This window comes from Prionailurus bengalensis, chromosome B4, assembly GCF_016509475.1.
Source record: "Prionailurus bengalensis isolate Pbe53 chromosome B4, Fcat_Pben_1.1_paternal_pri, whole genome shotgun sequence".
Classification (NCBI taxonomy): domain Eukaryota; kingdom Metazoa; phylum Chordata; class Mammalia; order Carnivora; family Felidae; genus Prionailurus; species Prionailurus bengalensis.
Window position 1 is genome coordinate 16,043,951 of NC_057358.1, and position 26,692 is coordinate 16,070,642.

Sequence of the window (26,692 nt, forward strand, 5' to 3'; positions counted from 1 at the left end):
CTGCTACAGAAGAACAAATAAAATGTGAACAAAGAATTGGCATAAAACAATGTCAACCACAATGAAATGGAAGAGGTACTTTACCAAAATGAGCAGCTGACAGCAGAGTGTTCTTAAAAGGGAACCTTTAGTAAAACAGCAGTCTGGCTACGGTAAGAATTCAGAATTGTATGTGTAATTAATTCAGCATGCTGCCAGTCTGCTCCACTCCTATTTCCGCCCTCCTTGCAACGGTACAAAGACAGGCCAGACAAGCGGGGGAAAGTATAAACACAGCTACTCAGTTCAGTCAAATAACTTACGCAGCCGATGCAGGGATGGCCTATGTTAACAGGTATCGTCGTCATGTAAGGGACTGGTATAAAAATGGCAATATTTGATATCACTGAAGCTTTATTTGATGTTTGAATTATTAGTCTTACTTCTCATGTGAATATACACCTTTCCTTGTGAGAATTAAGTTTTTGTGTATTTTAATCCTTACAGCTTGCCTATGAAATCAATCAGGTCACTATCACTGACTGCCATTTCACAGAGGTGGGCCCAAGCCATCATTCCCATGCACTATAACCTCCCTTTAAGTGACAGTTTTTGGGGCAAAGACCATGATTTACCTTCAAATATCCTCATTTGCGTGAATCAGAATCAAGGGGACAGCTTTTTTCTCCATCACATTCCCTCTACCTGGAATCTTCTTCATTTGTTAACACCTTCCTCATTTTCTGGGCTTCACTCAGAAATGACCTCTTCTCTGAAACCGATTCCACTGAACTAGATTTACTTATTCCTACCTCTGTTTCCTCACAGTACTTTATTCATAGCTGTCGTAATAACATTTATTATACCGTATTACAGGCGGTCATACACGTGTCCATTTCTTCCTGAAGGGCTTGGTCTTTATGTCCCTCTCACAGACACAGCCTGTTACAGGGTCTGGCATGAAGTAGCTGTTTGATAATTAAAAAAACAACAACAACAACTAAATTGAATGTGTGACCCCACAGGTAAGAACACAGGTAAGAAAAACAGGGTACTGTAACTCCTCATGCTCTTGAAATAGGTTCTCAGTGGAAAAGGAAAATGCTTAAGAGTAAAGTCAGGAAGTTAATATAAATTATAACGAGTGACTTCGAAATGTAGACAAAGGAGGAAAAACATTGGCCTAAGTCCAACCACCACACCGTTGCAGCTAACGACACAATTCGCGAAGGTAATCAGAAGCAGGCACATTATCACCCAAAGAGAAGGATTTGATTCCTGACGAATCAAGGGTTTGCTGTAAGTCCTTACATGCACTCTTCGAAGACAGGAAGAAGGACGAGAAGGATATGAGCCATAATAGAGAGGCGTGCTGAGGAAAGAGCCCCAGCGAACGCTGGCATTTCACAGCTGTTCTCTCCAGGAAGGGTCCTCAAGACCGCCCGCCTTTTATTATCAGTCTGGTGAGAGTGGAAACGGCTACAATAGATACCAACGAGGAAAAATTCGGGGAGTCCCTACCTCATCAGGCCAAATCCTTTGCCAAGAGGTTTCCCAGATTACCACGTTTGCCTGAAGCGAGTTAGATTATCACGGTCCCCATCTCACAGGGAGGGAAACTGCATATCCGAACAAGTTCATGAGCTGCTGAGGCCGCAAGCTTAGCGGGGAGCTCGGATCAAACCAGGTTTCAGGGCTCTTTCTCTTCTCCCTACAACCACGGCTTTTCCTGTGGGGAAACACTGTCACTCACCCACCGCGTTGTATCAAAACCACCCCCACCTTAAGATACTATGCTTGGGCTATTTCACATTTGCTAAATTGCAATTTGAGGATTCCCTTCAAGTGAAGTTGGAGAATTTGTCTATATTCTTTGGGCATCTCATGGAAACCGCGTTTAGGGAGGTTGTTGTCGTAGTAGTGATGGCTGACGGGTGTGTCTTTTACCGTTCTAGAGAAGGGCCAAAAGCCATACAGCTTCACGTGCTCACACAGCTCCACGGCCACACTTGTGACCATCAGGCCAGAGGACAGGCGAAACTCTGTCACACCTTCAGTTCTCCAGAAGAGGGCGAGATTTCTCAGGTACTTGGGATGGAAAAAGAGAACCTTTTGTCTTGCGTGAGCCTCTTTGAGCGTGTTATACACTTTAAAAGAGGCAATGGTGTTGGCCCTGAAAGAAAACGCCGGCAGAAGAAGGAATGCGTCTCCGTAGGTTGCAATGTCCTCCAGAAATATTTCTTTCTTTTTCTTTAAGTTCCCATACCTGCCAGATTAAAACAAAAACAAAAGCAAAAAACCACCACCATCATCATTATGATCAAAGCAGCAGTTTGGGTTACATAAGGCTGAATTGACCACTGGCCAAGCAACTGAACCACTTTTAAGAGACAAACAATGGACTCAAGTACAAGGAAGCATCCTATAAATATCAAGGGGTAGGTCTTCACTGCTCTTTTGAGGTATCTGTAAGCCTTCATCTATATTTTCTTTCTTTTTTTTTTAATGCTTATTTATTTTTGAGAGACAGAGAGAAACAGAGCGTGAGCGGGGAAGGGGCACAGAGAGAGGGAGACACAGAATCGGAAGCAGGTTCCAGGCTCTGAGCTGTCAGCACAGAGCCCGAAGTGGGGCTTGAACCCACAGACCGTGAGACCATGACCTGAGCTGAAGTCAGATGCTTAACCAACTGAGCCACCTAAGTGCCCCCCATTTATATCTTCTTACTGGGCTATATCCCCACTGGACCACACATTTCTTACGTTATTTTAGTTTCCAACTCGGTAATTTCTTTCTCTAAGGTTGCTTTTTGATACACAAATACTTCTAAATTAATAATGATTGATGTTTTCTCAAACAGTACAGTCTTGAAATGTCTACACATTAAAAAAAAGTCACTGAGCTGTACACCTGTTATTTGTGCATCTTTCTGTGCGTGTGATCATACAAGTTTCCTCTGAAGAACTTAAAATATCTATATCCATACACACACACCACACGTCAAATTTATCCCATGTGTCGTGATAGCTCTGTATGTGTGATTTAAAGAATACCTTCGTAAATATACTAATCTGTGTGATTGTGTTTAAAAAAGAAACTTTTGGGATACAGGCACAATATTTTATATTATTTTAAGATATACTAGAACTCTCTGAATATATATTTCTATTGTGTATTTTATTAATAATGATTATTGGTCAATTTTGATGAAAACAATGGAGCAAAACTATGTATGGGATTTTTATCAACCAGCAACATTTTGTAGTAGTTCTGCTGCAAAAAATGAAATAAAGGAATTATTTTTTGTTAATAAACTATCTGAAGTAAAAACTGGTTTTTTTTGGGGGGGGGGGGCAGGTTCTCCCAAGGCTCACTCTCTGAAGTTTCTAAACTCTTTATCAAGAAACTGCTCTCAAGAGTAATGCTAAAACTCTGAAAGAAAATTCTCAAAAGTAACTTTCCTATTGTTACAAAAGACGAAGAGATAAATGAGTTTGCATTTGATTAGTAAGGTTCAGCTTATGACATTAGAAGTACAATTGGTCAGGGCACCCGGCTGCCTCAGTCAGTCGAGCATGTGACTCTTGATCTAGGGGGATGTAAGTTCAAGCACCACACTGAGTGTAGAAATTACTTAAAAAATAAAGTAGCATCTTTAAAATAAAATAAAATGATTTCCTTAAAAAAAAGTACAACTGGTCATACCTCTTATGAGGTATAACCTTGAGAAAAAGTACAAAATTATGAATATATTCTTCTATCTTTTCCCCAAAAGTCATTCCAGCCATATTGCAAGTCAGTTTCAGCAACAAGAGTAGTGTTTTTCAGCAACAAAGAAATGTGTTCGACAATGAAACGAATGTTCTCAAACAGTTGTGTAACTTAGAGGTACTTACTTTAGTTTTATGATACTGGGATTTACAGTCACAACATTGGTTTTACTGCCAACGTCTTTACTAACATTTCCTGTAATTGGGGGGAGGTTACACCTGAAATTTGAAAAAAAAAAAAGTATTTTCAAAATACGACTTATAAAAAAAGCACACGTACACATATGATCACTGTCACTTTACTGGAGAAAACTGTTCCTATCAAGGGGTTCTGAATTGGTCCGATTTCCATTTAAAACTATTTAATAAGTACTGAACTCTTTCTTTTTAATTAAAAAAATATTTTTAATGCTTATTTATTTTTGAGAGAGAGACAGACTACGAGCAGAAGAGGGGCAGAGAGAGACAGAGACATAGAATCCAAAGCAGGCTCCAGGCTCTGAGCTGTCAGCACAGCTCAGCTCAGAGCCTGATGTAGGGCTTGAAGTCATGAACCATGAGATTATGACCTGAGCGGAAGTCATGCTTGACCCACCGAGCCGCCCAGGCACCCTCGAACTGAACTCTTAACTGGCATTTCAACAGTGTATGAAATATACAAACTTGATAAATGTTTTCAATATTAAGACCCTTATACCTATCAAATGAGAAATGACAATTACCTTGCCAAGCTTCTGAAGAGTTCATAATCCTGTTATTAAAATTATTATTTCTATTGATTATATTCCCATTGTGGTATGATCGCCAATTTACAGATTTAAAAAAATTGAGGCATTGGGACTAAGGTTACAGTCTGCCAGAAGCAAACACTGTATTAAAAAAAAATCAAAATCTCCTGATTCCCATATGGATAGTTTTTCTTGTACCAAATTATGCTGTTAATAAATAAAACCCTAATGTTCCTATAATGATGTTTTCATCTAAATGTTCTCTTCCTCTTTTGAGTACTAACTTGTCTTTAGTACTCAAAACAAATTAAGCATTGTAATTTTGAGTAATTATATTCCTTTCACAAAAAAGAGACGGTTGGTTATGACTCCCCAAGTATTGCTTATAGAATTTCAAGTAGACCATTTCTTTAAAGCTATACATACAAAGGAAGCATATTTGAGTGCTTCCTAAGGAAAGCTGTTTAAAGTTCATGTGTTCTGCAGTGACTGAGGTCGAAATAGTATTCCACACTCTATGAAACATAAAATCAAATGAACCATGTGCATCTCTCATTGATAAAAAAATAAAAAAGATATACCAGAAAATAATATGGCACCTTGGGAAAAATAAATATTAATCACAGATAATAGTCCACAGAAATGCCCTCATTAATGGACATCCTGTAGTAACAAATCTACTTTCTTTAAAAAAACTATTTTTTTAATGTTTTATTTATTTTTGATAGAGACAGAGAGACAGAGCATGAGCAGGGGACGGGCAGAGAGAGAGGGAGACACAGACTCCAAAGCAGGCTCCAGGCTCTGAGCTGTCAGCACAGAGCGCAATGCAGGGCTTGAACTCCCGAGCTGTGAGGTCATGAACTGAGCGGAAGTTGGACACTCAACCGACTGAGCCACCCAGGCGCCCCACAAATCTACTTTCTAAAACAGTCTCATACTCTTTTGAAAACCAAAGGTGATTTCCAATATAGTGTCATAGGAGACTCCAAGGCAAACTACATATACAGTAGTAGTTGGTAAAACCATTCATCACCCCTCTTTTTTGTTCCTTACATACTTAACTGGGAGCTCCCAGTCTCTTGAAAGGAAGAAATGAATAATAAGCAGTTTCCAGGTTGTTTTTATAAAACTCTGGACACTTATTGCCAAAATCTGGTCAGGCTTCAAATTTAAATAAATTTTAATGACTCTGACGACACTGAAACCCTCATTTGGCCTTTCAGTCTGGGAGGCTAACTTCACAGGGAACTAAACATCAGCAACATATCTGAGCCTCAGCAAATGCAGACTCTAGAAATGTACACACCTACTGTAGAGTTATAATTTTTTTGATGTTTATTTATTTTTGAGAGCGAGAGAGAGACAGAGAGCAAACAGGGGAGGGGCAGAGAGAAAGAGGGAGACACAGGATCCGAAGCAGCTATAGAGTTATAAATTAAGAAGTTATTGAGTTCTTTGTTTGTATTTGTTTTTAATGTTTTTATTTATTTTTGAGACAGAGAGAGACAGAGCATGAGCGGGGGAGGAGCAGAGAGAGAGGGAGACACAGAATCCGAGGCAGGCTCCAGGCTCTGAGTGTCAGCACAGAGCCTGACGCGGGGCTCGAACTCACAGGCTGTGAGATCATGACCTGAGCCGAAGTCAGATGCCCAAGCCACTGAGCCACCCAGGTGCCCCTGCTTGTATTTTTAAGTCTAAATCTGTATTTCCTGTATCTGCTATCAGGTAAAATGAACATTAGGCATAAACGTCCCCACAGATGTTCTGGGAATTTTAAGTCTATACAAAGTCTAGCACAAGAAGAATTATGTATCTTTATTATGGCTTTTTCAAAATGGCTAAATCCTTCAGGTATTGGTCATTTTAACATTAATCGTGAGGAGCACATTCAGTGACCTGCTGGAGTGTCAAATCTATTGGTCTGTCATTACCTTCAGCATAAAAACTTTAAATGAGATTAAAGTGAGGCAGTGGGTTGGGGGTGGGGAGCTACCGACTGAAAATCTTCCTTTTCAGTTGCTAAAAAGGGCAGCCTGAAATCAATAAAGATGAAAGGATGTCCTCTGATGTATGAAATCAGTACCTCTGCAATAGGAAGAAACAGATTTCGACTTACTTTTTAAAAAGGTGCATTTCAACTGAAATCCATCCTCACAGGGATGAATCACCTTTCCGTCGAATTCTGAAAGCGCAGAAACTCTGTAGCTTGGCTTGTTAGCACAGGCACACAGAGAAACCACTTTTGCTTCTGTTTTTGCAAGCTAGCAGGTATTGAGACACCAACACTTTAAAAGACCAGAATCTAGAAGCCCCACAATTTCTTGTTTTTTGTTTTTTTTTTTTTTTTTTTAATTTCAAGCCAGAGAACTAAATAAACAATGATGTAGCATGGCAATAGGGTGCAGGTCAGCATTTTCTTAAGTTTTATCTGAGAACAAGACTCTCGAAATGCTCTGTTAAAAAATATTTTTTTTAAATATATAGAAACCATAATTATATCTGTGTATCTGTGTATGTATATGTGTGTGTGTGTGTGTGTGTGTGTATAAAATCTTTTTTTTTTCAGGTGAACCTGGGAAATATTGTTCTCCAGAGTCCTTCTCAGGGAGCCATGGCATCCTTACCACACTGAAGGCTCTGAGAAGTCCTGCAGTGAAGATCCTTTTTCACCATGATCTCAAGCTGAGTTTCTGCAAAGGGGCCACAGCACAGTTTTATCCTTCTGGTATTAACATGCTGAGGAACCCGTGATCCATTTCACACTTCAGGAAAGGCCGTCTACGTCATTTGTAGACTTAAGCAACACAGCTCAAAGGTCAAAATTTACACGGAGTACCTTTACACTATCCTTTTAAAATATCCAACTGATCTTTGGTTTCAAAGGAACCAATTTGACAGGTCTTACCTAAAAACGAAGTCGGATTTGTCTATTTCGGCTCCACAAAGAGACTTATTCAGAATTCCCCCGTTTCCAACCACGGCACACCGATTATAAGGGTGCTCCATAAAAGGCTGAGACTATCAGGAGAAAGTGAAATACCTTTAGTTTCAGAACCATAACCATCACCGCTGAATTCCAGCAGCTTAATATTTAGACATGCTAAGGAAAGAAAAAAAGCGAGGAAAAAAAGCAGAAGTAGCAATGCCGATCAACTATGACTTATAATAAAATATGCTGTAAACTTATACTATACCTCTCATTTCTCTTGAGAGGAATAGACAGTGTATCGAATACCACATAATGTAGTAATATAAAATATAATACATTTGCTCATAAAATATAACTTACTGTATTTTACACCATGTAATTAAGTAAATAACATTAGAATGGCAAAATCCCGCATTGGGCCTTTCCAACAAACAGGAACATTTTCAGCAAAATGGAGGAAATAAAGCAATTAGAAAGTATCATTAAATCCTCTATTCTCGGGCATAAAATTAATAGCTAATTTAGCGGAAGTTTCCCGTGCTTCTTAAATAGTTAGACCTTCAGGCTCAGTGCTGACATAAGATTGATGCCTGCCATCTCTCCGCAAATGACCAGCCGCGGTTCTTTAGGGAGGCCCTACTGACTCTGTGCTGACATATTTCAAATTAATTTCCAAGGCCTGAATCTTTTATATTTCCTCCAAGGACCGGACTTGCCGACTCCAAAAGACGTCTCCCTTTTACCATATCCTTCCCAGTCGGAAACCTAACTTCTCAGAGTCAACAGCACGCTTTCCCCTTCCCGGTCGCTTTCCCTGAAAGAACGATGTGACCTTGGGCAGCACGAAGGATGGCAGCTCAGACACATGGTCCTCGTTTACCAGTTTTGTCTTCAGAATTCAGGCGGAGGTCTTCAAGGGCACAGAGGGTGTTTCTGACGTTTAGCTTTCCCTCTTCTGTCACCACAGACCTCGCACAATGCAACGGACACGGTGATTTTACCGTTAAGTGCGGGCTGGCTCAAAGGCCTGCCCTCGTGCAGCCTCCAGCCTTGTGCTGGGGCGCCCCTGTACCAGCGGGTGGGAGCCAACTGGTACATATTCAGGAATTGTGTGCACTGTTGTTAAACCACGGGTAAGGGGCTCCTGGGTGGCGCAGTCGGTTAAGCGTCCGCCTTCAGCCAGGTCATGATCTCGCGGTCCGTGAGTTCGAGCCCCGCGTCGGGCTCTGGGCTGATGGCTCAGAGCCTGGAGCCTGTTTCCGATTCTGTGTCTCCCTCTCTCTCTGCCCCTCCCCGGTTCATGCTCTGTCTCTCTCTGTCCCAAAAATAAATAAACGTTGAAAAAAAAAATTTTAAACCACGGGTAAATATGGGGGGCCTGGGTGGCTTAGTCGGTTGAGCGTCCATTTCTTGGTTTCAACTCAGGTCATGATCCCAGGGTTGCGGGATTGAACCCCTCCTCAAGAATGTGGAGGAGCTTAAGATTCTCTCTCTCTCCCTCTGATCATCTCCCCTGCTCACGCGCTCTTACTTTATAAAAGAAATAAAAAAATAATAATAGTAATAGTAATAATAATAATAATAATAAACATTGGTAAATTTAAATCGGCCACAGTGGGGGTACTTACACCACCAAAATCGGCCAACGCTACAAATCAGGGCACCCTACTTCCCAAAAACAGTTTGCCAGTACCAATGGCAACACCTCAGCGCCAACGGGGTTCTCAGAAGCCCAAAGTAACCCACGAATCCTTATGACTGTGATGTGCTCCTGACGCTCTACCTGGGGGGTGCCAAACAAGCAAAGAAAACCCTAGTTCGGTACTAGGTTTGTCTCTAGCAACTAAAAATCATGTGGTGCATATGGTGCACAAGAGACACTGATCCAAGTGTAAAACTTATTCACGCATGTACTCCAAACAACCACCTCAGCGTTTTACAGACAGGAAATAAAGGCATGGGTTTAAGTAACAGCTAGCAGGTGCGAGAGGTGGGATTCAAACCCTTGAAAGAGTCCACGCTCTCATTCACAACACATTACACAGCTTCTCATATTCAATGAATAAAATGTTAATTTAATTATGTATCCGATTCCTCTTTGTATCTGCAACGCCCAGCGGTACCTGGCTCTTAAATTAATGGTTCCCAAATACCTCAGGGTATTTGAAGTTCACTGCACTGCTAGCTCAAGGTGTCTTCCAACCGTGTTTACTCAACACGACCACAATAAATTCTGAATTCCATACACTGGGTAGAATGCAAATATTCTCTAAATGGTACAACAGAAAAGATTACTGAAGGAAACATCATCTCCAATTAAGCACGCGAAACAATGTTTTTCTCTGGCTTCTCGGTCAACCGGGTGAAAAAGCCCATATGCTTTGGGATCTCACATTCGGCATGCGTTCACATGAATTACAAACTCCAATGGTTCTTAAAAGAAAGCTCCCAAGGGGCGCCTGGGTGGCGCAGTCGGTTAAGCGTCCGACTTCAGCCAGGTCACGATCTCGCGGTCCGGGAGTTCGAGGTCCGGGAGTTCGAGCCCCGCGTCGGGCTCTGGGCTGATGGCTCAGAGCCTGGAGCCTGTTTCCAATTCTGTGTCTCCCTCTCTCTGCCCCTCCCCCGTTCATGCTCTGTCTCTCTCTGTCCCAAAAATAAATAAACGTTGAAAAAAAAAAAAGTTAAAAAAAAAAAGAAAGCTCCCAAGAAAATGGAAAAAATTTGTGCCGCGCTGAGCAATGCCTGCTCATTGCTCACCCTGGTTGAAAACCAACTTTGTTTTCTTTTTAAATAACTTAGCAAAAGTGTTTGGAGGAAATGACTTCACGACATTCATCAAAAGTATCTATTGTCACCTTCTTGCTGCATGTTCCACAGTGTTCCCGAGTGCAGTGTGGCAGAGGAGGGGTGTGCGGGGAGCAGGGTGAGGAGGAGGTCAGCTCCCTCACATGCCTCATCCATGGAAAGGGAGTGGCCTAGCTTTGCAAGCCTTACTGTACTGACTTCAGAATTCCCTCCCCCTAATTCTGAAAACTCAGTGTAAATTTGGAAAATGGATGCTGTTGTTATTAATTGCACACAGAATTATCAAGTTTCGGTTAAGTTATTCTTTTCAAGGTGACAATTAGAAGCAAAAAAAAAAAAATACCTGCTGCTTCTCTGTTCTAGTCAGTCTAAAGCAAGGAAAACACCAGAAAGAGTTGCTCATTATGAAACTCTCCCAGGCCGTCCTTGATAAGGAATAGAAATATTCTTTACTTACTATCTTTTTAATTATTGGTAATTTCAATGGATCATGAGGGCATTTTTAGAACGCTTTGAGTTATTTTTGGTCCCCCTTTCCTCCCAGAAAATTTGCAATATTTATTCTCTATCATTTGCTATTCAGTTCTCAATCATTCCCAGCAAATTCGTCTTCCTTTGAATTATAATATCAAAAGAAAATCTGGAACAACTCTCATGACCAAAAAATCAGTTGTAAGAGGTCAAAGTTCTAACAAAAGGGAATTAATGGCAAGAAGTGAATATTCTACAGTAGGTAAAGTCATCCCATGTTTGACCACATTGCCTTAGCTTAACTGCTTTTAATCAAATCATGAAAAGATGCCCGAGAGTGTGTGTTTATGAGCAACAGGATGTTCTTCAGAACAAAAATTTTCCCCAAGTTCAGGTTTATATTCAAGGAGAAGTTTCCTCTTACGATGACACTGTGCCATTATTCACTAGTTTATTTAATGAATACATAATGAACGCATATATATGCACTGGGAAATGTTCTGGAGCTTGGGATACATCAATGAACACACTACCCAGAAATCTCTGTCTTGTGAGGTTATGATCGTTGACCACAAATCCTTAACATATTTACTTCCCAAAGACTAGCCACATAAACCCACAGTTCTTTGTGGACGAATTGATTCAGTCACCAAAACTGACAACTGGATGAATCTCATTCCAGGTGAAAAACGGTCCTCTTCCCAAGCCCCAGTAATTACTGTGCACAAAGCCCAAATACCTCATCTCATTCAAGGATGAGTCATGAAGGACTCAAGGACTCGGAGAGCTTATCATGTAAGATATAAATACATTCCCCACAGAGCTACTTGCATTCAAAATTGTCTTTCTATTTATTTATTTTTTAGGGAGATTGAGCGAGTATGAGCAGGGGAGGGGCAGAGAGAGACAGAAAGAGACAGAGAGAAAGAATCTCAAGTAGGCTCCACACTCAGTGCAGAGCCCAATGGGGGGTTTGATCCCATGACTCTGGGATCATGACCTGAGCCCAAATCAAGACTCGGACGCTCAACCGACTGAGCCACCCAGGCGCCCCCCCAAAAGTGCCTTTTTAAAATGGACCCCTACAAACATCTTACACAACAAAACCACATACGGTATTTTAATTCTAAGTTAACCCCTCTATTTGTCTAAGTTACAATATAAAGTGAGAGGAAAGTCACCCGGAATGGTGACACAAATAAACCACAACAAGCCCTTACTCACCACTGGAAACATGTTAAAAATGTTCTCTCTAATTAGGATTTCATTTTTGCTTTCCACCTCGTAACTCATGTTGGTCCCAGCTGGAGTGTTATTCTGAGAAACAATGAAGTTTTGGGCAGCATCACAACAGGAGGCAAGTTTTGCTCTGCAAAGGATAAGAAAAAAAAGCGAACCAAGGAATGAGATAAAAAAAAAAAAACAACTGGAAACAGAGGCTACAATGGAAAATGCAAGAGGGTTCTGCCATAATGACTCTTCAGGAAGAAGAGGCATCATTCACAGCGACATGTTCATCTCATTGCGTCCTAACTGGCCTGGATGGTGAAATGGTGGCCTGGCTGGAAAAAAAGGGCAAAGAATGTAAAACATACATTCAGGTAGGGACCCTCTCACCAGCAGAAAATACTCGTTGACATAACGGTTCACATATACAAATGTACGCCTAAGCTCCCGGCTGGGGGCACCGGTGGGGAAAGCCCGGGGGTCGGCGCCCCCCTCCTGGGCAGCAGCGACTCCTCCACCCTGCTCCAGGCTGAGGTGCTGGATCTGGACGAGGACGAGGACGACCTGGAGGTGTTCAGTAAGGATGCCTCATTGATGGACATGAATTCCTTCAGCCCTATGATGCCAGCGTCTCCTCTATCAATGATAAACCAAGTCAAGTTTGAAGATGAGCCAGATTTGAAAGATCTTTTCATTACAGTTGATGAACCCGAAAGCCACGTTACCACAATTGAACCTTTCATTACTTACAGGATTATTACTAAGACATCTCGTGGGGAATTTGACTCCAGCGAATTTGAAGTTAGGAGACGTTATCAAGATTTCCTTTGGTGGGGCGCCTGGATGGCTTAAGCGTCTGACTTCGGCTCAGGTCATGATCTCACAGTCTGTGAGTTCGAGCACCGCATTGGGTTCTGTGCTGACAGCCCAGAGCCTGGAGGCTGCTTCCGTTTCTGTGTTTCCCTCTCTCTCTCTCTGACCCTCCCCCGTTCATGCTCTGTCTCTCTGTCTCAAAAGTAAATAAACATTAAAAAAAAAAGATTTCCTTTGGTTGAAAGGAAAACTTGAGGACGCACATCCCACTCTGATTATTCCACCATTGCCTGAGAAGTTTATCGTGAAAGGTATGGTGGGGCGCTTCAGCGATGACTTCATTGAAACACGGAGGAAGGCGCTACCTAAGTTCCTGAACCGAACTGCCGATCACCCAACTCTAACGTTTAATGAAGACTTCAAAGTATTTCTTACTGCCCCAGCTTGGGAGCTCTCTTCTCACAAGAAGCAAGGGCCTGGGTTACTCAGCAGGATGGGGCAGACAGTCAGAGCTGTCGTGCTGCAATGAGAGGAGTAAAAAGCCGCCCAGAGGAGTTCACGGAAATGAAAAACTTTGTTGAAGCTTTTAGCCAGAAAATAAATTTGATAGACAAAATATCTCAGAGAACTTACAAGGAAGAAAGGGAATGTTCTTTTTTTTTTTTAATTTTTTTTTTCAACGTTTTTATTTATTTTTGGGACAGAGAGAGACAGAGCATGAACGGGGGAGGGGCAGAGAGAGAGGGAGACACAGAATCAGAAACAGGCTCCAGGCTCCGAGCCATCAGCCCAGAGCCCGACTCTGGGCTCGAACTCCCGGACCGCGAGATCGTGACCTGGCTGAAGTCGGACGCTTAACTGACTGCGCCACCCAGGCGCCCCAAGAAAGGGAATGTTCTGATGAAATGAAAGAATATGGCCCAATTCATATTCTGTGGTCGGCGTCAGAAGAAGATCTGGTTGATACTCTAAAAGGGATTGCCAGCTGCGTTGGCAAATGCTGTAAGGCCACTGAAAAACGGACGTCTGGACTCTCAGAGGCCCTGCTTCCTGTAGTACATGAGTATGTACTTTATAGTGAAATGTTAATGGGTGTTATGAAAAGGAGAGACCACATACAAGCAGAACTGGCTCCAAACAGGAAGCTTTGACCTATAAAAAGGCAGATACTGATCTGCTTACAGAAGAGACTGGAAAACTTGAAGATAAAGTGGAATGCGCTAATAACGCCCTGAAAGCAGACTGGGAAAGATGGAGACATAATATACAAAATGATATCAAGTCAGCATTTACAGATATGGCTGAGGAGAATATCCAGTATTATGAACAGTGCCTTGCTACACGGGAATCCTTCCTTGCATCACAGACTGACCTCCACTTGGAAGAAACCTCTGAAGGTAAACCTGAATCCCACTGAGGACTTCTGTGCTATCTTTGGGAGACAGCATCTATTAACCAAAGTTACTCTTTCTGGATGGACTGTGTCCTTTATAAAGTGGGTGAAAAACATTTAGCGCTATCTGGAAAACCAAGAGCTTGAAACTCAGGTATTCCAGATCATTGACATGAATTGGATACACTCGTGTGTGTGTGTATATATATATACACACACACGAATATATATACATGAATATATATATAAATATTCAGCATAGTTTTTATTTTAAATTTATGTGCCAAGAATTATATATAGAAAATTTTTTGTCCAAATATTTGTTTGTGGAACATGTCCTTTTAAATATATCATGAAGACTCAGTTTTAATAAAAAGTTTAATATAAAACAAAACAAAAAAACAAATGTATGCCTAAGGAGCACGTTGTAACATTGAAGAGAAAATGACAGGATGCACTGTAATTATTTCATAGTAATTATAAGGTATGGAAGGTACATTAAGAACAGTGTTACAGTCACCAAAGCAACATGTAGTCATTTACTAGGAAACAAGCCCAATGAAAGGAAGAATCATTCAATACAGTGATTTGTTTCTGGCTTCAGTGGTTTAATTCACAAGCACAAAGTATTTATATTCAAGGTGTACGACTTCATGTTTTGACATGTTTGTACATTGTGGGACAGTCCCCACCACAATCGAGCTAACTTACCTACCCATCACCTCACATGGCTGTCTTCCCCCCTCCGCCTTGTTTTGTGGTGAGAACAGTTAAGATTTACTCCTTTGGCAAATTTCTAGCATACAATTTAGTATTGCTATCCACAGTCACGCTGTTGTAAAGTAACGGTGACTTTCTAAGTGAACTTAAAGTTGCCAGTCCTTATAGAAAGCCTAGAAAAATGTAATTTATTTATGTTAAAAAATTTTTTTTTAAATGTTTATTCATTTTTGAGAGACAGAGAGAGACAAAGAGAGACAGAGCGTGAGCTGGGGAGGGGCAGAGAGAGAGGGAGACACAGAACCCGAAGCAGGCTCCAGGCTCCGAGCTGTCAGCACAGAGTCCGACGTGGGGCTCAAACCCGCAGACTGTGAGAACATGTCCTGAGCTGAAGTTGGATGCGTAACCAACTGAGCCACCCAGGCACCCCAAGAAAAATGTAATTTAATACCAACCTGTGTTTACAACTCCTACATGGAGTGAAACATTATTAATAGAACGTAGGCCCAGTCAGGTCCTTTCACGGATCATCTGAGTTTTCCCCTGACCTCTGGCAGGTCAATCTAGATCCACTCAGAATTTCTATTTTGCTTCCATAATTTTCTAGGGATGCAGGGTCCACAGCATCACCTGGTAATTATTCCAGAGTCTGATCAACCTTGAAGTCCAGGGATTCTCCCATTGGCACAACTCCATTATCTCTTAACTTCAATCCATTTCCCCTGTTAGTTTTCATAGGATCTCTCCGTAAAAACACTTCATGTAATTGAAAATGGTAATAAACCAAGCAGAACTTGAACCTTTTCAATCTTGAAGCCTTCAGAGAAGTTTTTCTTTTCTCTCAGATTTTCCTCCTAGGACCAGTTTTTCATTATTTTAGTCATCTTGTTCCTCTTTAAATCTTTACTTACTTCTCCATATTACTTAAAAATATGTATCAAACAGGCTCTTAAGACAGAGAACAAACTGAAGGTTGCTGGACAGGAGGTGAGCAGGGGATGGGGTAAATGGGTGATGGGGATTACGGAGGGCACTTGTGATGAGCACTGGGTGTTATATATAAGTGATGAGTCACAAAGCCCTACTACTGAAACTAATATTATACTACATGTTAACTAGAATTTAAATAAAAAATTGGAAAAGGAAAAATATATATAACAAAGCTGAATTCAATCTTAGCACAAGGACAGTGAATATTCAGTGAAAGGGCTGACTATGGTCGCTGCTGACACCCTAGATTCATAACTGGTCCTTCCCCATTGGTTGGTTTTTGGTCTGGAATGATATACTTTTTTTTTTTCAACGTTTATTTATTTTTGGGACAGAGAGAGACAGAGCATGAACGGGGGAGGGGCAGACAGAGAGGGAGACACAGAATCAGAAACAGGCTCCAGGCTCTGAGCCATCAGCCCAGAGCCCGACGCGGGGCTCAAACTCACGGACCGCGAGATCGTGACCTGGCTGAAGTCGGAGGCTTAACCGACTGCGCCACCCAGGCGCCCCTGGAATGATATACTTTTGTACGTGTTCCTATTGAATTTTGTCTTTCTGAAAAAATACAATGCTCTAATCTGTCACGATCGTGTTGAATTATTTTCCAGTCTTTCTGAATTTCAGTAATTCTCAGGGTATAAAAAGTCAGTGCTGTGATATGATTTGTACCCTAAAAATCAATATTTTCAACAATACTTATCAGTTCATCTATATCATTTAACTAGTACATTCTTCTTAATCGAATTCTATCACTGGCTTATCCCTCTTTGGATTTCAGAACCTATCATGTCTTAAAGATAGTTCATGGAGACTGACAAAAAGAAAAATTAAAAATGAAAGGATGTGTAGTCAAAAACATGATCTTAAGTAGTTTTTAATTATAAATTTAACTTCATAACAATTCGTATTGTGAAATCAAAATTCTTATGTGTTTATTATTTTAAATGTCTCTTTTATGCAGCATTTTGAGCAAAGACAGTAGAATAAATTCTCATTTACCTTTAACAAGTAGCTAAACTTCTCTAAGGATATTCAGTGCTTAAAAGAATATTGTAGGGGCACCTGGGTGGCTCAGTAGGTTAAGTGTCTGACTTCAGCTCAGGTCATGATCTCTCAGTTTGTGAGTTCAAGCCCCATGTAGGCCTTGTGCTGACAGCTCAGAGCCTGAAGCCCATTTAGGATTCTGTATCTCCCTCTCTCTCTGCCCCTCGCCCATTCACACCTTGTCTCCCTCTCCTTCAAAAATAAAATAAAACATTAAAAAAAAGAATATTGTATCACCAAAAAACACTAACCACTGCATGCTTTGTGTTTTCTTATATTAATAGGTTTTTTTTCTGAAATTGCATTTTAACATTGTATTATAAAATTTTCAAACCTATAGGAAAACGCAAAGAATTGGCCAAGAAGTACCTGAATAACTACCAGCTAGATTCTATAATTCACTTTTGCATCTGCCTTATTGTGTTATTATTGTGTATTCATCAATCCATTTTTGTTGTTATAGTTATCACAATTCAAAGTCAAATACAGATATCGGTACACTTCACTGTTAAAGATCTCAACACTTATATCATTATTTTGTTTACATTTGCAGGTAAATTTTACATACAATAAAATCATAAGCACATTTGATGAGTTTTGAAAAATGTACGCACCCCTGTAACCCAACTCCTATCAAAATACAGACTCTTATCTACACCCTAGAGAATTCCCTCATATCCCTTCCCAACCTGTCTCTAGCTCTTACCCACCTCCAGGTAAGCACTTTTGTCATTAGAGTTTTTGCCAAAGATTGGTTTGCTGGGGCGCCTGGATGGTGCAATCTGTTGAGCATCCAACTTTGGCTCAGGTCATGATCTCACAGTTTCTGAGTTCAAGCCCTGCGTCGGGCTCGATGCTGACAGCTCAAGCTCAGAGCCCGGAGCCTGCTTTGGATTCTGTGTCTCCCTCTCTTTCTGCCCCTTCCCTGCTTGCAATCTGTCTCTCTCTCTCTCTCTCTCAAAAATAAGTAAACGTTAAAAAAGAAAAAAGAAAAAGATTAGTTTGCCTGTTCTAGAATCCATATAAACAGAATCACATAGTGCATATGCTTTTGCGTAAGACTTCATTCTCTCAGTACATAAATGCTTTTACAATCCATCTACATGGCTGTGTGTATCACTAGCTTGTTCTTTTTCATTGCTGGAGTACTATTCCACTGTATGGATATGCCAGAATTGGTTTAGCTATTGCCTTTGCACTTAAAAAAAAAATCACTATCAAAAATCAATGTGAAACACCTCATAATAACCTCCCATGAAAAATATCAGAATTAATTATCTCAGATTTCATTTCTGAAGCTTGTCTTCGCTGGCCAAAGGGACTTTGTAAGGCTTTATATTCAGTGGCAGAATTATAAATGCATGCTGTCACTTCCCAGCTCATCCATGCAGTAGAGACCCTGTGGTAGCCAGTGTCAGTATAAAGTTGAGGTACGTAGAGCAAAAAGAACAAAATGGAATTTTATCTCTGTTATCCCATTTCCCATCATTCCTAAACAGAGTCACTTCTGGTCTCTGCAGACTCTAAAGTCAGCTAGGTATGTTCACAATAATGAAAAATTTCCCCTTCTTGTATAAAAAGAGCAGGAAACATTTAAAACATGGACACTGTTGGTATTACCTACACGTGATGGTTAACTTGATGTGTGAGTTTGGACCAAGGCAATGCCCAGACACGGATAAAACACTATTTCTGGGTCCGTCTGTGAGGGTGTGTCCAGAAGAGATAAGCATCTGAACTGCTGGACTGAGTAAAGAAGACTGCCCTCCCTGCCCAGTGCAGGTGGGCGTCATCCAATCTGTTGATGGCCCGAGTACAACAAAAGATGGAAGAAGGCAAATCTGCTCCCTGCGTGAGCTGGGCTGCCCATCTTCTCCTGTCATCAGACATCGGTGTCCGTCTTCTCCTGTCATCCATCAAACATGGGTGTCCGTCTTCTCTTGTCATCAGACATCAGTGTCCATCTTCTCCTGTCATCAGACATTGGTGTCCGTCTTCTATTGTCATCAGACATTGGTGTCATCAGACATCGGTGTCCATCTTCTCCTGTCATCAGACATCGGTGCTCCTGGTTCTCAGACCTTCAGACTGAAGATGAGAACTCATATGCCCACACCCTCTCCCCCACTTCTTGGGTCTTGAAACTCAGACTAGAACCTTCACCATTGGCTTCTTTTTCTTCCAGGCCTTCAGTTTTGGTTCCCACCGGCTTTCCTGTGTCTCCAGCTTGCAGATGGCAGATAATGAGACTTCTCAGCCTCCATAACTGTGTGAGCCAATCCCTCAAAATACATCTCTATCTATCTAGATATATCCTACTGACTCTGTTCCTCTAGAAAGTCCCAATACAGATACAGGTACAAAGAAGTGGGCTGCTCCTGTGACAAATATGTACCAAAAAATGTACAAGTGGCTTTTGAACTGGATGATGGGGGGAGTTTTGAGGCACATGCTAGAAAAGGCCTAGACTTCCACGAACAGAATTTTAAAGGTGTTTCTGTTAAGAACTCAGGAAGAAAAGAGGAGCTCTGTAGAGAAAGATTCCATCTTCTTACAGAGTAAGAAGCAGAATACTGGAAGATACGTGGATGCTACCTAACGGCTGTTCTGATGAGGTCTCAGATGGAAATGAGGGACATGTTATTATCAGAGGACAATGGAGAAGAGGTGATCCTTGTTACAAAGTGGCAAAGAACTTGGTTTTGAATTGTGTTTTGGCTCTAGTGTTTTGTGGAAGGTAGGTGCTCAAACTGGATATTTAACTGAGGAGATTTCTAAGCAAAATATTGAGGGAGTAGCTTAGTCCCTCTTGACTGCTTATCACAACATGCAAGAAGAGAGAGATGACCGGAAGACCGAACTACTCACCAAGGGAGAAGCAGGACTTACAGATCTGGGAAATTCTCAGGCTATCCACATTGCAACAAAATGAGAAAGCATGTTCAGGAGAGAGCACTAAGAGGGTGCTCAAGAATCTGTTTGATAAGGAGATTAATATGGGTGTTAACCAGACTTAATCAACCACCCAGCAGGAAGACTACCCGTTTGAACTGAAGAAGAGGGACACAACAAGCAGCAAAGGAAGGCTGTCAGAGTGAGAATTAATAGGATGGGACCACAGAGCTATCTGGCTGCAAACACGCACTATTCTTCAAGATCAGGGAAGAATGACCCCAACATTGATTCAGGCTATCAGGGGTACATCCTTGGTTTCAAGAAGGGAGATATGCCTTTGACAGGCCAGACAGCCTCTGCTCAAAGCTGTGCAGGTGGGGCCACTTGGGGACCCATCCTTGCCTGCAGAGCTTGGGGACAGGACCCCAACCCAGTGGGCCTGGAGGGCGGAGCCCGAGAGTTCAGGAAGTTTGTCTTGCTAAGTGCTGTACCTGCTTGGGACCTGTCATTCTCTCCTTTCCTAGTTTCCCCTTTTGAAATGGGAATGTCTATCCTATGCCTGTCCCACCAGGGTTATTTTGAAGCACATGCCTTGTCTGGTTTGACACAACTAGAGAGGAATTCTGCTTCAGGATTAACTGTACCTCGAGCTCACTCCTATCTGATTTAGGGGATATTTAGATGAGACTTTGGACTTCAGAGTTGACGCTGGAACCAGTTAAGCCTTTGGGAGCTGTTGGGATGGAATGGATGCATTTTGCATATGAGAAGGACATGAATTTGGGGGGACTGCGTGTAATACATCATGGACAAAACATCTGTGTCCTCCCATAGACATCCTACCTGCCACATGATGGTGTTAGAAGGTGGGGCTTGTGGGAGGTGATTAGGATTAAGTGAGGTCACAAGGTTGGAGCCCTAATGATGGATTAGTGCCCTCAGAGAGTCCTCAGAGAACCTGCTTCCCCTCTCTGCTCTCCGCCCCATGAAGCACAACAAGAAGGCTCAGTCTGCAACCTCGAAGAGGGTCCTTACCAGAACTCGACCACGCTGGCCCTGATCTCAGACTTTTTCGCCTCCAGAACGGTGAGAAATCCATGCCTGCTGTCTATTAGCCACCTAGTCTATGGAACTTTGTTATAACAGCCCAAACTGACTAAGACACTAGAAAATATGATCTTTACCATGACACCTAAATTGTCCAAACTGTTTGGTTTCACATTCCACAATAGTAAATGTCCAACAAGGCCAGCATGCACAAACCACACACTTGGAAAGCACCCTAGACTTTCCAGAGCATTTTCACATCCACTTACGTCATCTGATTCCCGTGACAATCAGGGAAACAGAAAAGATTATTCTCATTTCAGAGATGAGAAAACTGGAGTTGAGAGAGGTTAAATGACTTGACCGAGGCACCCAGCTTACAAATGACCCCGACCCAAGTCTCCTCTGACATTCAATTCTCTGCAGTTTACACGAGAGTATGTTATAATTGGGGGTGGGAGGTGGGGGGTAATAATCTCATTGGGAGTTTCTTCCTTCAGGACGCTTTCCATAATGGCACCACCACAACATAATGGTTCCCCCAAATAATGTTGGTAACGCCTCACTGAAAAATTGCCCATTCACAACTCAAAGGTGGCAAGAAGTTTACATATAAATACTCCAATCCTATATATAACTGAGATACTCAAGGCTCTTGTTTTACATGACATACAGGGTCCCCCAGGGAATCAAGGTTAAAGCGGTCCAGCCAACGTGCTTCCCTGTGTCAAAGGAAGAAGAAATCCCTAGCTTGATGATGGTCTAATGCGTGTTGTTTCACACCTTCAGACAACTTCCTCTATACGCTCCGGTTTCAAAAAGCAAAGATTAGGGGCACCTGGTTGGCTCAGTCGTTAAGCGACAGACTCTTGGTTTCAGCTCAGATCGTGACCTCACAGCTGGTAGGATCAAGTCCCACGTCAGGCTCTGTGCTGAGTGTGGAGTCTGCCTGAGACTCTGTCTCTCTGTCTCTGCCCCCCCCCTCTCAAAAATAAATAAATAAAAGGGAAAAAAAGCAATGATTACTCCCCTCCATGCCCAGGAAAGAACCAAATGGAGTTCCAGAACTGAAAAGAATTTACATACTTTCCCACGTGCTTACTTCTCAAGAAGCAGGTTGGTCCCGAAAGAATCGGGCTTAACCCCTGTAGCCTAAACCTAAAACGACGGAGTCCGGAAAATGTGCACGTCATCTCCGTATCACGTCTGGCCCAGGAGATACCCTTTTGAGAAGGGGATCTTTCTTAGAACCGCAGAAATGCCTTTTTCTTTTACACTGCCGGGGCTGAGTGTTTCCTTTGTTTTTGTTTTGTTTATTTTGTTTTGTTTTGTTTTCCTATCCGTTTTAGGTCTCAGGTCAGAATGCTTCTTCGGTTCTAAACGGGATGCTTCCTGGATTTCCATGAAATGTTGATGAGCGCCTCAGGCTCAGAGCGTGACGGGCTGTGGAATACACTTGTGAATACTAACGACCTGACCGCCCCAGCTCGGAGCTCACAGGCGTCTCTTCTGTTTATCAAACTCCCCCAAACTCCTTAATAAGATGTGGGACGGTTAGGGTGAGGCAGAGGGCACAGGCACTTGCTGAGTGTTAATAAATAGCACCTTTCCTCTGAGATCCATTCTCGAAGACTCTAACGAGGATCCGAGGAAAGGGAGCTTTAAAACTTAAGCGCTTGTACAACCTAATCATCCTCATCAGGTCCAAAACAGTCACATTTCTTTTCCGTCACCAAAACCACCACATGCTTGGGCCAAGCAATACACCAACTCACTGCCTCTTTCCTCGTGATGTCCCCCGCCCCCCGCTTTTTTCTTTTTTCTTTTGGTCTTTCTTCTGTGTCTACTCTACATTCTATAATTCATTGATTGACCACTAATAAAAATATCAAACACTTAGTGCACTCTGACTATATGCTAAATATTTCACATATATTACCTCACTAAGCCCCACAATAACCCTACAAAATAGGTAGAGTTGCCATTTATTTTTACAGTGGAGGACAACCCAGGCTTGTCAGAGGTGAGGAGGTCACACATCACGTATTCATTCATATGTACTTAGCACGGGGGTAGTTACTGAGCACTGGGAGATGCCCTGTCTACACATGAATGAATAAACCCAGCACTGCCTCTGTCTTAATGGTATTTGCGATCTAGTAAGGAAGAAAATAAACAGGTTTTCAAGGATGCACGGGAAGGGTAGCAGTTTATGACACCCGCCCTCAAATACGCGGCGTTGCTACGTTGATTATTTTGAGCTGCAGGCAGTTGAAAAGCAGCAAATGCAGGAAGTTTTCTTTGAATTCCCCTTATCTGCCTAAAGGAGCTTAATAGTCATAAATCCCCTGGTCAGTAGTTCCACCAACGAGGGAAGATGGGTCCTTATCGCAGGAGAGGAAAGGAGACATCACACACAGACTTTGTCGTAAACTATCACACCTCCCAACCGGTCTCCTAAGAACCCTCATCTTTCCTAAAACCCACGGACTCTCCCCTAAGAGGCCCACCTGCCCCCGCTCTTTCCCCAGGAGGATGGGATCTCAGCCTGAATTCGAAGTCCCCTCGGGGAGACACTCATCTTTCCGCGGGTGTCACCCACGGGGTCTACATGTCCATGATGTTCTATTTGTTTTTCTCATTTCTCTTTCATTACAGGGGCTTCAGCCAAGAACTCAGAAGGGGAGAGGAAAATCCTTCTCCTCCCCAGAAACTGTAGAACAGTAAAGGGTAAGGCCGAGATTCAAACCCAGAACTCAAACCCTTACTTTAAAGCCCCTCTCAGCCAATGCCCTACAAAGTGCCATGATGTGCAATGCCCCCTACAAAGGAATTGGGGGACATTAAATAAGTAAAGTGTGCTAGTTTGAACCACCGTATCTTACACTCTAATAGATTTTTCTAGAACCCTCCAGTTCATAATTGGAAGCCACTGTCAAAAAAAGTAAGAGAGCGCTGTGGGCTCAAAGGGCCTTTTGTATCCTGTAACTATCAGTATCACATGACGTGACATCCCGGCCCCGTCTCCACGCACCTCGTCACACTCTCGTGGCTGCACTGGGCTCTGTGTGAGTCTGGGAGTTTGTGTGTGAGCCTGTGTGTGCAGCACGGTGGTGTGGGGGCATGGGGAAGGTGGAAGAGAAAGAATAATTTGGAACTGGAGTGCCTGGGTGGCTCAGTCGGTTAAGCATCCAACTCTCGATTTTGACTCAGGTCACGAATTCACGGTTCGTGAGTTCAAGCCCTGCCTCGGACTCCGCGCCGACGGTGCTGAGCCTGCAGGGACTCTCTCTCTCCTCTCTCTGCCCCTTCAGCACTCTCTGTTACTCAAAATCAATAAATAAACTTGAAAAAAGAAAGAAGGCTTTGGTATGAGAGGTTGAGAATAAGTCATCCCTGGCACGGAGGCTTTGAGGAATGAAGAAGCTTTCCAATCAGGTTTTAAATGGACTCATGATAACAGCAGCGTGTAGTGGCTTACTAAAATTCAAATGTGATGTGAACCACATAATTAAAGGAACAGAGGCCACACGAAGTGGGGAGAGATGCACCGTCCTCTGTCATGGTCAGGCGACACTCCGTGTGCTTGGGTCTGTTGTGTCAACTCTGCTTTCAAAAGCACATTGAGAAGCCAGGGCCCCTGTCTGGAGGCAGCAGGTCTGCTGGCGGAAGAACTGAAATTCGTGACAGGTTGAAAGCAAAACAAAACAAAACAAACTAACAACGTCCAGATTGGAGAAGGACAGATGCCTTCTCCAATTAATAGCTGCCTGCAAATATTATATGTATGTGTGTGTGTATATATATATATACATATATATATATATATATATATATATATATATGTATATATATATATCCAGAAGGAATTAGATTTAACTTGTGCGAGCGTAAGATCCAGAATTAGGACCCAGGCACAGAACAATTGAGCACATATTCGCTGGGCTCTCATCAGAGGACGGTCCTGAGGATCACACCTTACAACTCAGTGCAAATACGAGTCAAGTATGGATAGGCCCTGGCCTCTGGGACCTTACGTACATTAGGAGAGACAGACACAAAATGTAACTGGTATTTCACTGTCATTTCAGGATCATACAGGTTGACACGAGACGAGGCTATGATAAGAAGCGGAGGAAGGGCACTGCAGATAAGCCGGGGGAACAGGGAATATTGTGTGAAGGTGTTAGTACAGTGTTCAGCACACAGGAGACACAGGAGAAATATTTGTTCAATGAGTGAATGGTCTTGTGTTTGTGAGCAGGGACAACAGGGGCGGGAGGCCGGCCAGGAAGGCCCATTGGGGGTCTATGACTAGAGTTTACGTAACTAAAGATTAAAAGGGCCTCCACTAAGCAAGTGATTCTAGGGTGAAAGGGCAGGGGTGGGGGAAGATGTGAGATCTATTTAATGGATGAAAAAACATGGGTGAGAGACAGACAAAGGTGGCCAGGAGAGAAGACGATGCCTCCACCAGAAATTACTGCCAAACTCAACGTCACGAAAATTTTCCCCAATGTTTTCTTCTAAGAGTGTTATAGTTTTTGTCCTTAAGTTGAGGTCTTTGATCCATTTTGTGTTAATTCTTGCATATCACGTGAGGAAGGGGTCCAACTTTATTCTATGCGTGTGGTTATTTTCTGCACCATTGTTGGAACAGACTGTCCTTTCTCCATTGAATGGTCTTGGCAAAAATGAACTGGCCATATACGGGAGGTTTATTTCTATTCTATTCTGTTTATCTATATGGCTGTCCTGATGCCAGTAACAAAGTAAATGTGTTTTATACATGACATTTAATCCCCATAATATTCTTTTGAAGTAGACATTCTTATTTTCATTTTATAATTGAGGAAACAACCTCAGAAAAATTAATTCCCTGAAGGAATCACAGCTAGTAACTGGGAGATTAAAGATTTAAACCCATCCAATTCCAAACACTGGAAATAAAATCAAGTTCCTAGAAAGACATTTCTCCCCGGGGAACTGAACCCAGACAGTTAAAAGCACTGAAACAAAATAAACTTATAACTCTGCAAAGTTGAAACTCTTTTAAAAAGCAAAAACAAAAACAAAAACAAAAACTAAAGATAATGGCTGCACGACAGGGTGCTTCTCCAGATTTTCCAGGACGCTTGATGTTCCCCAGGGGAATTCCTTTATTCCCAAGCTCCTAAATTTTTGAAGAAGAATAGGAAACGATTTAATTAATCCAGAAAATATTTTTCAGCTTTGAGTTTTTACATGAGGCCTAGCTGCGGAGGAAAGGAGAAAGATGAGAGAGAAAGAACAAAGCAAAACTGCGGGGAAACCAAGAAAATAAAAACAGACACGAAAATGACACAGAGAGGAAGAAAACTCTGTGAAAAGCAGAGGGGACGAAGACAGAGGCAGGAGACCATCTCTCTCTCTCTCTCTCTCTCTCTCTCTCTCTCTCTCTCTCACACACACACACACACACACACACACACACACGACCAGGACAGAGAGACGCATCAGAGAGAGAAATGCAAACATTCACGTGATCCCCAATTTCCAGATGCAGAAGCCGAGACAGACAGGCTAAGTTTCTTGTCTGAGGTCACACAACCAGGACTCCGATTTAAACCCCAGTCAACATCTGTGTGCTCTTACCCACTGCTCTACACTTCCTCTAAATGTTGCCTTACGCCGCACAAATCAGAGACCCACAGAGGGAGAAGAGTCCCTGACATAAGACCTGTAGATAAAGGCTCTGACCATCATGGGAAAATACCTGCCTCTTGAGACATTTTGTAAAGTGTGATGAAGTATGCAAACTGCTCGATCTTCATGATTACATGCATAAGAGAGTAAAACAGTATCCAAATCCATCCCTTGGGGGCCAAACCAGACG

At 42.2% G+C, this 26,692-nt stretch overlaps 1 protein-coding gene and 1 pseudogene across 1 annotated transcript in view; one reads left to right on the top strand and one right to left on the bottom strand.

Annotated features, from left to right (window-relative positions):
• Window positions 1-375: 375 nt before the first annotated feature.
• The window catches only part of ST8SIA6 (ST8 alpha-N-acetyl-neuraminide alpha-2,8-sialyltransferase 6), an 87,162-nt gene continuing 60,845 nt past the window's right edge, over window positions 376-26,692 (bottom strand). Inside the window, exons 3-6 of the mRNA XM_043561914.1 lie at window positions 11,910-12,054; window positions 7,386-7,498; window positions 3,876-3,968; window positions 376-2,245 (exon numbers count right to left, since the gene is read on the bottom strand). Coding sequence (XP_043417849.1) covers window positions 1,771-2,245; window positions 3,876-3,968; window positions 7,386-7,498; window positions 11,910-11,978 — 750 coding nt within the window. The 5' untranslated portion in view covers window positions 11,979-12,054 and the 3' untranslated portion in view covers window positions 376-1,770. The remainder of the gene's footprint in view (window positions 2,246-3,875; window positions 3,969-7,385; window positions 7,499-11,909; window positions 12,055-26,692) is intronic.
• LOC122472407 lies at window positions 12,363-14,235 on the top strand (annotated as a pseudogene).